The following is a 15,956-nucleotide window of genomic DNA, read 5'->3' on the forward strand; positions in this document are numbered from 1 at the left end:
AGCACAATAATCTGCCCTCCTTGACACCTTGGATTACAATTGAACTAAAACAGAGGGAATTGAATTCCTGCTTTTGCCATTTGGCAAGCAGCGACTGGTTACATGTTGTGAAGAAGAATGTTCTGCTCAGTATGCAACATGACCAATTTTCTTTATTGTGGGCAGCACGGTGGCACAGTGGTTAGTGCTGCCTCACAGCGCCAGAGACCTGGGTTCAATTCCCGCCTCAGGTGACTCTCTGTGTGGAGTTTGCACATTCTCCCCGTGTCTGCGTGGGTTTCCTCCGGGTGTTCCGTTTTCCTCCCACAGTCCAAAAATGTGCAGGTTGGGTGAATTGGCCATGCGAAATTGCCCATAGTGTTAGGTGAAGGGGTAAATGTAGGGGAATGGGTCTGGGTGGGTTGTGCTTCAGCGGGTCGGTGTGGACTTGTTGGCCCGAATGGCCTGTTTCCACACTGTAGGGAATCTAATCAAAACATCAGGTATACAGTGAGACTGCCAAAGTGAAAAATTAACCCATCGTTTTCTTCTGAAACTGCTTGTCATCTTAAAGGGACAATTTTGTCAACACGAAGACCCCAGATAAACACAATCCTCTGGGATCACGTTTCACAGAGATTTATTAAATGGCTGTCAGGATCATACCCTCATCATTTGTTCTTTTCCAATTTTCTAATGAAAGCCTCAAATTGTTGATGCTGTATCCTGGGAGAACGCAGACGGGAAATCAGTCCACGTGTGGTACGGATGTGTCGATGTTTTGCCTTGATTGTTAGTTTTCATTTGTGACACGTTTGTTGATTGCAATTTGTTTCCTGCATCTTAGTGATTGTGTGAAAATGTTATTCAAAAGAATTCTCCTATCCTGTATCTCTCTGCACTGTGCAGCCAAGAGGACAGGATGAAATCCTTTATTTAAGCGTTCACCATCACCACTGGGAAATGCATGCGTCCACACAACCTCTTATCATTTTGATCGTGTTTGTGGAATCATGTTTGGATTGCACTCAGCTTTGTCCCACAGCCACTCAGTTGGAGCTTGCACGCACAGATCATGATTTTCCATCACTCGGTGGTACTCTGTATTCAGCTTATGACTCAAAGAGAATCACAATATGAGGTCTCTCCAGCATGGGGTTCAACCAAAGGTTTCTCCTTCATTGCTGCAGTGCACTGGAAACTGACAACATGCGTTAGCCTGTGTCTGCTCGAAATTGGTTGCAGGGATGAGGACATTGAGCTGCAAATTCAGGATGGAGAATTTAACTCATTTCGCTTTGAGAAACAGAAGCTGAGGGGAGATCTGATGGAGGTGTACAAGATGATGGATTGGCATCAGTTGGACAAAGGAAAGCTGCTCCCATTAATCATCGCACAAAGACTGGGGGCGCAATGACATAAGGACTTTTGGCAAGAGATATCATTGGTTGGGAGGAAACTGTTCTTTACATTGTGAGTGAACTCACTGCCTCTGAGCATAACAGGCATAATCAAAGATTTCAAAAGGAAATTGGACAGGCATTTCAGCGCTATGGGGATCCAGGAGGGGAATAGGGCTGGCCTGTTGCTCCATAACGATCTAGCATAGACTTGATGACCTTGATAAAGTTAGGTATGAAGTAAGCTGAATTCGCCATTGCCCACTTTGTGAGGTCTACTTTCACCATCCTCAGTATGAAACAGATCTGCTTGGTTGTATTGTTTTGCAATTTGGATTAATGTTGGTGGAGATCTTACCAAAGAATTGCTCAAAGGGTAGCAGAGTGGCTCAGTAGTTGGCACTGCTCCCTCACAGCACCAGGGACCCAGGTTAGATTCCTGCCTCGGGCGACTGTGTGGAATTTGCACATTCTCCCTGTGTCTGCGTGGATTTCCTCCCACAATCCGAAGGTGTGCAGGTTAGGTGGATTGCCATGCTAAATTGTCCAAGGTGAGCAGGCTAGGTGGATTAGCTATGGGGATAGGGTGGGTCTGGATGGGATGCTCTTCGGCTGGTTAGTGTGGACTCAATGGGCCGAATAGCCTGCTTCCACACTGTCGGGATTCTATGATTCTACTCTGCAGAATGGCAAATTATAATGCTGACATATATATCATCAATTTCCTTTAAACATTTCTGAATAACAACATACACTTTGTCTCTTACATTTTTATCTTCCCACACAGCCTGAGCACACCAATGTCTGCTTCTGGTACATTCCACCAAGTCTCCAAGAAATGCCCGAAAGTGCAGAGAGGGATAGCCAGCTTCATCAGGTAAGTTTCTACGTGATGTTATTTATTCCACTTGACAACAAGTAAGAATAAGCTGAATGCTCTCACCATTGTCCATTTCCATGGCCACAGACTATTTAATCATCCAGCAGGGGGCACAATTCAAACAAAACCATTTCCTGATTGTCATTAAACCTCTTGCATGAAACAGCACAGGGACACGAAGAAACCAAAAGCACTGGTGTAAATGGGAGCTATTCTTGCAGGATTCTGGAATATATACCTCTGATATTTTGTCTGACATTAGCCCAAATCTTTTATCTCATGAACAAAATGAATGAATAATGAATGAATGAAGGGCACCAATAGACATTAATGGGTATGATAGTACTATCATTACATAAAGATGGTTACAAGGAGATTAACAAAAATATGTGGTGTCTCAGTGGTTAGCACTGCTGCCAGGGAGCCTGGTTTGATTCCACCCTCAGACAACTGTCTGTGTGGAGTTTGCACGTTCTCCCTGTTTCTATGTGGGTTTCCTCCGGGCGCTCTGGTTTCCTCCCACAGTCCAGAAATGTGCAGGTCGGGTGGATTCGCCATGGTAAATTGCTCATAGTGTCCAGAGATGTGCAGACTGGACGGGATGGGAAATGCAGGATAACAGGAAGACGAGTGGAAGTGGGTGGGATGCTCTTTGGAGGAAGTCGCTCTGGGCCAAATGACCTGCTTCCAGATTGTAGAGATTCTGTGATTCGAAGTGAGTGGTTCAAAACATGACAGGTAGAATAAAATGTGGGAAAATTTGAAGTTGTGCAATTTGGCAGGAAGAGTTAAGGATCTGAATGGTATTTAAATGGATAAAGACTGCAGAAAGTTACAGCACAGTGGGATTTGAGAATCCTGTGCACAAATCACACAAAGCTAGCATCCATGTACAGTGGGTAATAGGGAAACTAAATGGAGGATAAAATTAGGGAAGTTTACTAAACTGTACAAGGCACTATTCAGACCAAATGTGGAATTCTGTCAACAGTCTCAATCTCTTACTCTCAGGAAAAATATATTGACATTAGAAGCAGTTCAGAGAAGGTTCACTAGATTGATAAAGTGATTTGTAAAGTAGTATTGTCTTATGATGCGGAATAGGCCGTGCTTGAATTCATTGGAGTTTCGGAAAATGAGAGGCAACCTCATTGAAACACATAAAATTCTTACAGACTTGACAGGGTAGATGTAGAGTGGTTGTTTCTTCATGTGGTGAAGTCCAGAGGGTGTAATCTCAGAAGTGGCCACACATTTAATACAGAGATGAGGAAGAATGTCTTCCCTCTGAGGGTAGTGAATCTGGGAAATCTCATTCCTCAGAGGGCTGTCAAGGCTATTAAACAGATTCAAGGCTGAGATAGAAGTATTTTTAACCAGTAGGTGAACTGAGAGTTCTGGGGAAATGGCAGGAAAGTGGGAGTAGAGGATAATTAGATCATAGAACAAGATCCGATGGAATGATGGAGAGGGTCTGATGGGCTGAATGGCCTACATCTGCTCCTATGTCTTGTTCATGGCCAGTCTCCCAATATCACATATGCCCAGGACCACAGGTATATGGGGAAATTGTGACATAGTGGTAAAGATTTGAATCCCACCATGGCAGACAGTGAAATTTGAATTCAAAGTAACCAATTTGGAATTATAATTTAGCTTAATGGTGACCATGTTTTGTTCACCATGAAAACTCATCTGATTCACTCAAATAAAAGCAAAACACCACGGGGGCTGGGAAGCTGAACTGAGAGCAGAAATCGCTGGAGAAACTCAGCAGGTCTGGCAGCATTGGTGGTGAAAAGGTATAGAATTAACTTTCCAAATCTGATATGATTCTTCAGAAGAAGATGATGCCTGTTTTTCTCTCAGCTCACAGGGGAGCAGTGTATCTCTGATGTTGACATAGAGATCCCCAAACATTTCTTTTCAATTTGTATATAAATGGCAGTAGATTGCCTCAGTTGGCTGGATGGCTGGTTTGTAATGCAGAGTGCTGCCAATAGTGTGGATTCAATCCCCACACTGGCCGCGGTTACCATGAAGGGTCCTGCCTTCTCAACCTCTCCCCTCCCCTGTGATGTGGGGACCCTCAGGTTAAACTCAGCACCATTCATCTCTTCCTAAGTTGAGAATAGGACTATGGCTGCTGTGAATTAGATAGCAGTGTGATCACTATGGTTTATGCAGAAAGTTCTGACCCATATTCTCATTCATTGTACACAGTTGGCCAAGAGCACCTGTTCTCCTTTCCTTCAAAATTTATTCCATTTGATCTAACCTCAAAAAACAAAGAACCATCTGACAGAACATCCCAAATGCTTTGAGACCATCTAAGATTCTTGAAGGAGGTGGCTTTTATATCTAAAATTGAAATTCCAACAAATAATTAAAATGCTGAGCTTTTCACATGCATCTTATTGGCAATATGAGCAGACACACCTACGTTTTATTTTCTTAAAATCTGCAAGCAGATAAATAAAATAATAGGGCAGTTTTGCGAGTTAACCCTTGCCACAGTTAAAACTGTGCCAGTCACTCCACCACGTTCTTCCAGAACTGACACAGAAACAGGAAATGCTGAAAAGACCCAAATGGGTCAGACTCCATCAACAGATAGAGATTCAGAGTTAACACTGTCAGGCCATTTAGCTTTCATTAGAAGGAGCTGAGTCAGAATTCCCATCAGAAGGCCCCGAGAATCTCCTTTCGAATACACCTTTTTTCAATTGGAAGTTATGAACTCATGTCTTTGTTGATATTCAGGTGGCGCCAAAGATTAAAGCTCGGATGATGGAGGAGGGGTCATTGATGGTCGGGTACCAGCCACAAGGACACAATGTGAATTTCTTCCGTATGGTCTTTTCGAATCCAGCTACAAACAAATCCGATGTCGACTTCCTGATTGAAGAGCTTGCGAGACTTGGGAAGGATTTATAACAAGCGAGCAAATGAATTAGAAGCAGAATTAGACCATTAAGCCCTTCGAAAATGCTTCAGCATTTAGTAAGATCATAGCTGATCTATTTGTGTTTCAAATTCCATATTCCCCTCTATCCCCAGTAATCCTTCATTATCTTGTCCAGCAAGAACCTATTCCTCACCTTAAAAATATTCGATGACCACCCAACCCAAGCCACCCTGTACCCCCTCTGCTGAGGCACACCACCTCCTAGGAGTAAAAATATAAGCTCATCTCTGTGATCTAACCTGAACATGGCCTTTGATAAAATGTTGGTGAAACCTTTTTTAGCTTACTTACTCTTTGAACCATTTCATTTTGGAGCAAATTTGTGCTCCCAGTGCCATCGAATCAAACCAAGCTGTTAGAATATTGACTTTAAAGAACTAAGCGAGTTAATGCCATCATTAACTGAGGAACTCGCTGGGTTATTTCACAGGGCAAGTTAAGGGTTAACCACATTTCTGTGGATCTGGAGTCACTTGTAGGTGGGACTGCGTACAGGCAATGGATTTCCTTCTCAAAAGATTGGTGAACCAGATCTGGGGTTTCACAACAACCATGGATTCATGCTCACCATTGCTAACTTATTTCATTAAAATTGTAAAGATGAAAGAATTTGAATACATAACATGAGGTCATGCTGTTGAATTAGTCCAATAACACAACCACTGTGCTACTTGCATGGATTTTCTTTTGGGAAAAGCACAGAGTCTTCTGTCTTTCACACATTAATAACAAAAAGAAATTAAATAAAGGGTCAACATCTGATTCAGAGAGGCAGGCCAAAGCTTCTCTGCTCCCATGCTAACATCACTTTGACCCTCCATCTATGTTGAAGATCGGAGCTTTCACTGTGGTCGGTTTGGAGGTGCTCCTGAATGTTTCTGAGGAGCTTTGGTTGTTCCAGTTGTAATGTGAAGCTATTTGATGTGCCACAATTGACCCAAGCACTGACACTGTGTTATGGGCTGTTCAGTAGCACGCACAGATCTTTGAAATGGAATGCTTTGGGTTCAGAGAAGATCAGGTGAGTTGTCTCCAGTGTCCTCACCCGCAATATTTATCCCTCAATCAACATTAACAAAAACACAACAGGTTTAAATTATCCAGTCATTAACAGATTATAATCTTGAGAAAGTTTGGTAGGTGAAAATTAGTGGTGTCTTTCCTTTACTACAAAAGTGATTGCTCCAGAAAGCACTCTCAGACTTTGTTGAAGATCACAGCGGGTCAGGCAGCATCCACTGAAAGAAAGCATGCTAACGTTTCGGGTCTAGAAGGCTCTCCACCAGAGCTGATGCACGTTAATAAACGTATTTTTCAATGCACTTATAATGAATAAGTAAAAGCATGTGGTATGTTTTAATGCTAATATATAATAACTTCTCAGTTTGTATGCAGTTAAAATGTAATATCTATTTGTGAGATTTAGACCAGCACTACTCTCGCTGATTTGACAAGCCAGCATCAGGAACAGTACAAAACATTAGTGAATCCTAATTGAATCTAACTTTAACACCGATACTGCGCTGTCTTTGGCATTCATCAATGAGATGAACAGCAAATGAATTTGATGTGAAAATTACAAAATGCTGGGTCTGCAATGTTACACAACAATAAACATAGAATGGAAAAAGCTCAGGCAGTGTGCTTCATTAACCCAATAACCTTAATAATCAAACATTTGTGTCATTGATTAATGAGACATGACTATATGAAAATAAAACCTTGACAGTTTATGAAATCTACTTTGTTTGCTTTAAATCTGTAATAGAGAGATTATTTTATCACTTGGAGATATCATACATGGTAGATTTCATATTCGTGGTAAAGGTGAAGGGCCTATGGATTCATAACAGAATTTAGGGTTAACATTTACTCACAGGGAGGGTAGTTGTGACAATGTAACTGCAGTGAGAATCCCAGAGAAATGGTGTAAATGATCAAGAACTTTGGACTTCCAACCAGGCTTATGATGTACCCCTTATGATCTCGCTGTCCCTCCCCTGTCTCCGTCCAGTACCATTCAATCTGGCTGACTACCTAAATTGGAACGGGGATAAAGAATTCCTGCTGTTAAATTCTGGAGGCCTCCCTATAGCCCACATTTTAGGATTTTCTGACCTGCTATGCTCACTGCACCTTTCCCATCCCCCCTACCCCTGAAGTGCCTCCTCCTTGCAGTGTTTTCAGCCAATTTTGTCTTTGCTTTGCCTCCTCTACTCATCCTTATGCTTTGTTTCTGCTTGTACAAGTTGCTTTTTTTGTCATTTATGGGTGTCACTAACTGGGCCAGCTTTTACAGCTGATCCCTAGTTACTGGAGAAATTCATGGTGAGCTGCCTTCTTGAACGACTGCAGTGCTTCCAGTGCAGGGTCACCTACAATGGCCTTAGGGAGGGAGTGCTTGGAATTTGACTCAGCAACAGTGAAGGAATGGTGATATATTTCCAAGTCAGGATGGTGAGTGGCTTGGAGGGGAACTTGCAGCTGGTGGTCTTACAATATATCTGCTGCCTCTTGTCCTTCCAGATCATCAATTGTCCTGCTCCTCAGATGCTGACTGACCTGCTGTGCTTTTCCAGCACCACACTCTCGACCCTTGTAGATGGTGGACAGAGTCTTGTGCCACATGCAGCACATTTTTGTCGAACACAATCCACTTCAGTTCAGCACTAAATATGTTTGATGTACAATGGTAGACATTTAAGAAAATAATAGATGGCTCACGAAAAAGGTATATCCCAGTGAAGATGAAGAATTTTTGGAAGCGGACAAATGGTTAACCAGGGAAATTAAGGAGATTGTCAAATCGAAAGAAGACAAATACAACATAGCAAAGATTAGTGGCAAGCCAAAGGATTTGGCAAGATTCAAAAATGAACAAATAATGAAAAAATCAAAATGAGGAAGAAAAATAAACTTTAAAGGTAAACTAGCAAGTGATGTCAAAAAGGACAGCAGGGGATTCTTTCAAAAGGAGGAGAGAGACCAAAATGAATAAGCCCCTTAGAGAACGAGGCCGGATGAAATAATAATGGGAACCAGAAAATGGTGGGAGAGTTGAATAAATATTTTGCAAGAGTCTTCACAGTAGAATACAGTAATAGAATTCCATCATTACTCAATAATCAAGAGGCAAAACAGGAGAGGATATAACTATAAAACTAACATTAAAAAATGTACTGGGGAAACTAACGCGGCTCAAAGTCATGTGGTTTCATCCTAGGATATTCAAGGAAGTAGCTACAGAGATAACGTGTACTAGTAGCAATCTTCCTTAACTTCTGGAAAACTCTCAGAAGATTGGAAAACTGCAAATGTAGCAGTTGTATTCAAAAAGAGACGGAGAAAATAAAGCAAGTTATTACAATCTGACTTAAAATCTATTTTTGGGAAAATATTCATGCCTGATATAAAAGATGTAATAGTAGAACATTTAGAAATACAAAACCTGATTAAGCAAAGTCAGCATGGCTTCATGAAGGAGAAAAATCATGTCTGACAAATGTATTTGAATTCTTTGAGGAGGTAACAGGCAGGATAGATTAGGAGAACCAGTAGATATAATATATTTGGTTTTACAAAAGTTGTTTGATAAGGTACCATATGTAATAGTGTACTTAATAAAATGTGAATCCATGGTATTGAAAATCGTATATTAGCATGTAGAGAAAATTGGTTAACCAATGGAAAACAGAGGGTGAGGATGAGGGAGCCATTTTCAGGGGATAGCCTTGAACCATTGTAGTGCAACAGGGATCAGTGCTGGGAGCACAATTATTTACAATAAATACAAATGCTTTGGATAAGGGAAGAGAATATACTATAGCCAAGTTTGCAGATGACATAGGCAGTTGACAGAAGGCTATGGACAGGTTAAGTTAATGGGCAAAAACTTGGCAAGTGGAACTTAATGTGCGAAAATGCAAGGTTATAGAACATAGAACAAATAACATTACAGCGCAGTACAGGCCCTTTGGCCCTCGATGTTGCGCCGCCCTGTCATACTAATCTGAAGCCCATCCCACCTACACTATTCCATGTATGTCCATATACCTGTCCAATGACGACTTAAATGCACTTAAAGTTGGTAAATATACTACCGTTGCATTCCATACCCTTACTACTCTCTGAGTAAAGAAACTACCTCTGACAGCTGTCTTATACCTATCTTCCCTCACTTTAAAGTAGTGTCCCCTCATGTTTGCCGTCCTCATACTTGGAAAAAGGCAGTCCCTGTCCACCCTATCTAACCCTCTGATTATCTTGTATGTCTCTATTAAGTCACCTCTCAACCTTCTTCTCTCTAACGAGACCAGCCTCAAGGCCCTCAGCCTTTCCTCGTAAGACATTCCTTCTATACCAGCCACCATCCTAGTAAATCTCCTTTGCACCCTTTCCAAAGTTCCACATCCTTCTTATAATGCGATGACCAGAACAGTACACAATACTCCAAGTGTGGCCGTACTAGAGCTTTGTACAGCTGCAGCATAACCTCCTGGTTCCGGAACTCAATCCCTCTATTAATAAAGGCCAAAACACTGTATGCCTTCTTAACAACCCTATCAATCTGGGTGGCAACTTTCAGGGATCTGTGTACATGGACACCGAGATCTCTCTGCTCATCTGCACTCCCAAGAATCTTACCATTACCCAGTACTTTGCATTCCTATTACTCCATCCAAAGTGTATCACCTCACACTTGTCCACATTAAACTCCATTTGCCACCTCTCAGCCCAGCTCTGCATCCTATCTATGTCTCTCTGCAACCTATTATATCCTTCATCACTATCCACAACTCCACCGACCTTAGTGTCGTCCACAAATTTACTAACCCACCCTTCTAAGCTCTCATCCAGGTCATTTATAAAAATGACGAACAACAGTGGACCCAACACCGACCTTTGCGGTACGCCGCTAGTAACTGGACACCAAGATGAACATGTTCCATCAACTTTAACCCTCTGTTTTCTTTCAGCAAGCCAATTACTGATCCAAACTGCTATGTCTCCCACAATCCCATTCCTCTGCATTTTGTATAATAGCCTACTGTGGGGAACCTTATTGAATGCCTTGCTGAAATCCATATACACCACATCAACCGGTTTACTCTCATCTACCTGTTGGGTCACTTTGTCAAAAAACTCAATAAGATTCGTTAGGCATGACATATCCTTCACAAAACCGTGCTGACTGTCCCTGATCAGATTATTCTTTTCTAGATGGTTATAAATCCTATCTCTTATAACCTTTTCCAACACTTTACCAACAACTGAAGTGAGACTCACTGGTCTGTACTTACCAGGGTTGTCTCTACTACCCTTTTTGAACAAGGGAACCACATTTGCTATCCTCCTGTCCTCAGGCACTATTCCTGTGGACAATGATGATTTGAAGATCAATGCCAAAGGCTCGGCAATCCCTTCCCTTGCTTCCCAGAGGATCCTAGGATAGATCCCATCCGGCCCAGGGGACTTGTCTATTTTCACACTCTGCAGTATTTCTAATACCTCTTCCTTGTGAACCTCAATCTCTAGAGGCAAGTATCCCTGTATCTTCCTCACCCACATTTTCATTTTCTATAGTGAATACTGTCGAAAAATATTTATTTAGTGCTTCCCCTATCTCCTCTGGCTCCACACACAACTTCCCACTATTATCCTTGATTGGTCCTAACTTAACTCTCGTCATTCTTTTATTCCTGACATACCGATGGAAAGCCTTAGGGTTAACCCTGATCCTATCCACCAACAACTTCTCATGTCTCCTCCTGGCTCTTCTGAGCTCTCTTTTTAGGTCTTTCCTGACTTCCTTGTAACCCTCAAGCGCCCTGAATTTTCACATTTTGTACTAACATAAGCCTACTTCTTCTTCTTGACCAGGGATTTCACTTCCTTAGTAAACCACGGCTCACGCGTTCTATGTCTTCCTCCCTGCCTGACAGGTACATACTTATCTAGGACACACAGGAGCTTTTCCTTGAATAAGCTCCATATTTTTAATGTGCTCATCCCCTACAGTTTCCTTCCCCATTCTACGCTTCCTAAATCTTTCCTAATTGCATCGTAATTTCCCTTCCCCCAGCTGTAACTCTTGCTCGGTGGAATACACCCATCCTTTTCCATCACTAAAGTAAACCTGACAGAATTGTGATCGCTGTCTCCAAAGTGCTCACCTACTTTCAAATCTAACACCTGGCCAGGCTAAATATAAAGTGGCTTCGCCCCTTGTAGGCCTGTCGACATACTGTGTCAGGAAGCCCTCCTGCACACACTGGACAAAAACTAACCCATCTATAGTACTCGTACTATAGTGATCCCAGTCAATATTTGGATAGTTGAAGTCCCCCATGACAAGTCAGGTTATGCAACTGAGCACAAAGTATAGAGGAGCTGAATATTATTTAAATGGAGAAAGACAGCAGAAATCTGTCGCACAATGGAATCCTTATACATAGATCACAGAAAGATAACATCCAGGTTCAGCGGGTAATAGGGAAAACAAGTGGAGTTGTGGCCTTTATCTCAAAGAGAATAGAACATAAAAATAAGGGAATCTTACTTAAACTATACGAGGCACTAGTTAGACCACAGTTGGAATACTGTGAACAGTTTTGGTCCCTTTATCTAAGCAAACATATAACGGCATTGGAGTAAGCCCAGTGAATGTTCTCCTTCTGAGGAGATGTTGAGTGGTTTAGGCTTGTGCTCATTGAAGTTTTAGAAGGGTGGGGGGTGGGGTAATTGAAATATTAAAAAAAGTCTTGAGATAATTGGTAGGGTAGATGCTGAGAGGCTGTTGCCCTTTGTGAGAGATTCTCAGCACAGAGGGAATAATCCCAGAGTAAGAGGTCACACATTTAAGTCAGAAATGAGGAAGGATGTCTTCTCTCAAATGGGATGGGTGCAATCTCATTTTACTGCAGAGGGTTGTAAATTCTGCATCACTGAGAATATTCAAGGCTGAGGTAGACAAACTTTTAATCAGTAAGGGAATCGAGGGTGATGGGAAAAAGCAGAGAAGTTGAGGATTACCAGACCAGCTGTGAACAAACTCTCTCCAAAACATCTGGACCTGCTGAGTTTCTCAAGGACACTCTGTTTCGATTGCAGATTTCCATAATCTGCAGGTTGTACTTTTGGAAAGCAAAGCTGTTCACAGTTATCTGATTGCTCACTGGGCTGGTTCTAACCCCGCCACCTCCCAGTGCTGATGTCACATTACAGGTGAGTGAGAAATGAGAAGCAGAGGTGAATGATGATGCAAATTCCTATAGTTACTCCAAGAAACTGAATTACCTCTGACATTCCAGATGAACATATTCCAACTATGAAGGCGGAAAATCATTCTGTCAGGAATTACAGGAATGTGCCTATTGTATTCAGACTCCTCCAACACTGCACAACCTCTGCAAGATTGCTCAGTGAGAGATTTCAATCAATACCCACTATTTATTTCTCAATTCTTAAACATGACTGTTCAACATCGATCCTTAAGTTGTTTCGTTCTGTGGACGATCAAGCAGTTTGTTAAATAAAATCCCACTGCCAAATTCTCAAGGGGAATTACAAGTGGTCAACATTGATTTCCAAATTCGACAGAAGCGCTTGAACAATCTCCAATTTTTTCAGCTTTCTCCATCTGTCCTGGTATCGTCAATGATTTTTGTGCAATCACATTCATGTTCATCCGTTCCGCTTGCACTGTCACTGCTCTGTAATTCCATCTAAAGTTTTTATTCATTCAAGGGACAAGGGCATTTGCCCATCCCTAATTGCCCAGAGGGCAGGTAGGAGTCAATCACATTGATGTTGGCCTAGCGTCACATGTGTAGGACAGACCTGGTAAGGAGTGGCGCTGGAAAAGCACAACCTATCAGGCAGCATCCAAGGAGTAGGAGAGTCGACCTTCATCAGGAATGTCATGAGAGAAGGAGGCTAAGAGATAAATAGGAGGGTGGGGGTGGGGCTGGGTGGAAGGCAGCTGGGAAGCGATAGGTGGATGCAAGTAAGGGGTGATTGTGATAGATCTGTGGCAAGGGTAAAGGAGATGAGTGAGAAGGAAGATGGACAAGTAGGACAGTTCAAGAGGGTGTTGCTGAGTTGGAGGGTTGGATCTGGGATGAGGTAGGGGTTGAGGAGATTTGGAAACTGATGAAGTCGATGTTGATTCCATGTGGTTGAAGGGTGCCAAGGCAGAAGACGAGGTGTTCTTCCTCCAGGCATCGAGTAGTTTGGATTTGGTGGTGGAGGAGGCCCAGGACATGCATGTCCTCGGCAGAGTGGGAGGGGGAATTGAAGTGGCCAGCCACACGGCAGTGGGATTGTTTGGTGTGTGCGTCCCAGAGACGTGCTCTGAAACATTTGCCAGGTTGGCGTCCTGTCTCCCCAGTATAGAGGAGACCACATCGGGAGCAACGGACACAATAGATGAGGTGTTTTGATGTGCAGGAAAATTTCCACCGGATGTGAAAAGATCCTTTGGGACCTTAAACAGACATGAGGGGGCAGGTGTAGAGTTTACACTCCCCCCTCACCACGGCACGGTGGCACAGTGGTTAGCACTGCTGCCTCACAGTGCCAGAGCCCGGGTTCAATTCCCGCTTCTGGCGACTCTCTGTGTGGAGTTTGCACATTCTCCCCGTGTCTGCGTGGGTTTCCTCCGGGTGCTCCGGTTTCCTCTCACAATCCAAAAATGTGCAGGTTAGGTGAATTGGCCATGCTAAATTGCCCCTCGTGTTAGGTGAAGAGGTAAATGTAGGGGAATGGATCTGGGTGGTTGCGCTTCGGCGGGTTGGTGTGGACTTGTTGGGCCGAAGGGCCTGTTTCCACACTGTGAGTAATCTAATCAAATCTAATCTCACCAACCTATCACCATCACCCCCCACCTACATCCTCCTATCACTTTCCCAGCTACCTTCCCCCAGCCCCACCCTCCCCCCATTTATCTCTCAACCCCTCTTACCCCCACCCCTCCAACGTTCCTGATGAAGAGTTTATGCCTGAAACATCGGCTATCCTGCTCCTTGGATGCTGGCTGACCCGCTGTGCTTTTCCAATGCCAAACTTTTCGACTCTTACTCTCCAGCAGCTACAGTCCTCACTTTCTCTCAGACCTGGTCAGGAGGCAGTTTCCTTCCCTAAAAGACTTCGGTGATACCAGACATCTTTTCCCAATCAATCAATTCATGCTCATTATTAGACTCTGAACTACAGATTCTGTTGAATTTAAATTCCACCGTTTGATGTAATGGGGTTTGAACCTGGGTCCCCAGAACATCATCTGTATCTCTGGATTAGCAATCCAGTCATAATAGCACTAGGCCATCACCTAAGCATGGGAAGAAGAATTCTAAGTACTGAAGTGTGCTCTCCATTGATAGTTGAGCTGGTGGAGTAGTGGATTGCAGTACATCAATAAGCCAACCTCCATAAATCGCTGGTCCGGTTCCAGATGAAAGGACTCCAAGTCTTTTAGGGCTCCTGTGGTGCAGTGATAGTGTCCCTGTCTCTGGACTAGAAGTCCTGAGTTCAAGTCACATCTGCTCCTGAAGTAATGTCTGAACATATAAAAATAAAACAAAAAACTGCAGATGATGGAGGTTTGAAATAAAAAACAAAAAATGCAAACGTACGAATAACCTTACGATGCTACGCTTCTCCAGCTTCCACCTGAAACATATTAAAACAGCCATCCCCTACGATAAGCCCTAACATATACAGGATCTGTTCAGATGAGGAGGAACATGACGGGCACTTGGAAGTACTCAAGGATGCCCTCATAAGAACGGGGTACGATGCTCAACTCATTGACCACCAGTTCTGATGTGCCACAGCGAGAGACCGTATTGACCTCCTCAGGAGACAGACACGTGCTGCAACCAATAGGGTACCCTTCGTTGTTCAGTACTTTCCAGGAGCTGAAAGACTATGCCTTGTTCTTCGTGACCTGCAACACATTATCAATGAGGATGAGCACCTCACCAAGACCTTCCCCACACCTCCACTGCTCACCTTTAAACGACCCCCAAACCTCAAACAGATCGTTGTTCGCAGCAAACTGCCCGGCTTTCAGGACAACTCCATACAACCCTGTCACGGTAGGCGCTGCAAGACGTGTCAGAGTGTGGACACGGATACCACCATTACACATGGGGACACCTCCCATCATGTACGCAGCAGGTACTCACGTGACTCGGCCAACATGGTCTATCTCATATGCTGCAGGCAAGGATGTCCTGAGGCATGGTACATTGGTGAAAACGAGCAGAGGCTACGGCAATGGATGAATGGACACTGCACAACAATCAAAAGACAGGAGTGTTCATTCCCAGTCGGAGAACATTTCAGCGGTCTGTGATATTCCACCTAGTACCTTCGGGTGACCATCCTCCAAGGCAGACTTCGGGACAGGTAGCAGCAAAATGTAGCTGAGCAGAGGCTGATAGCTAAGTTCAGTATCCATGGGGATGGCCTCAACCAGGACTTTGAATTCATGTCACTACAGGTGACCGCACTGCACAACACACTCACACGCACACACATACACGCATACACACACACACTCCAACAAACCCATACTCTCAAGCAGACCCTCTCTCATACAGAAACTCTCTCATACACCAAACATACACACCCACACACGCACCCTCTCACAGACTTATACCCCTTTACGCTCACATTCACACATATACACATACACACACTCTCTCATAGACACACATACACGCCC

General features: G+C 43.4%; 1 protein-coding gene across 2 annotated transcripts in view; it reads left to right on the forward strand.

Annotated features, from left to right (window-relative positions):
• Window positions 1-6,953, forward strand: part of gad3 (glutamate decarboxylase 3) — a 55,418-nt gene extending 48,465 nt beyond the window's left edge. For both annotated transcript variants that reach the window (XM_043719621.2, XM_087978440.1), the window contains exons 14-15: window positions 2,167-2,256; window positions 5,023-6,953. In XM_043719621.2, coding sequence (XP_043575556.1) covers window positions 2,167-2,256; window positions 5,023-5,196 — 264 coding nt within the window. In that variant the 3' untranslated portion in view covers window positions 5,197-6,953. The remainder of the gene's footprint in view (window positions 1-2,166; window positions 2,257-5,022) is intronic.
• The last annotated feature ends 9,003 nt before the right edge of the window (window positions 6,954-15,956 follow it).

The sequence above is a fragment of the Chiloscyllium plagiosum genome, unplaced genomic scaffold (genome assembly GCF_037043375.1).
Source record: "Chiloscyllium plagiosum isolate Xiang-an unplaced genomic scaffold, Cpla_swu_hap1 HiC_scaffold_34, whole genome shotgun sequence".
Classification (NCBI taxonomy): Eukaryota; Metazoa; Chordata; class Chondrichthyes; order Orectolobiformes; family Hemiscylliidae; genus Chiloscyllium; species Chiloscyllium plagiosum.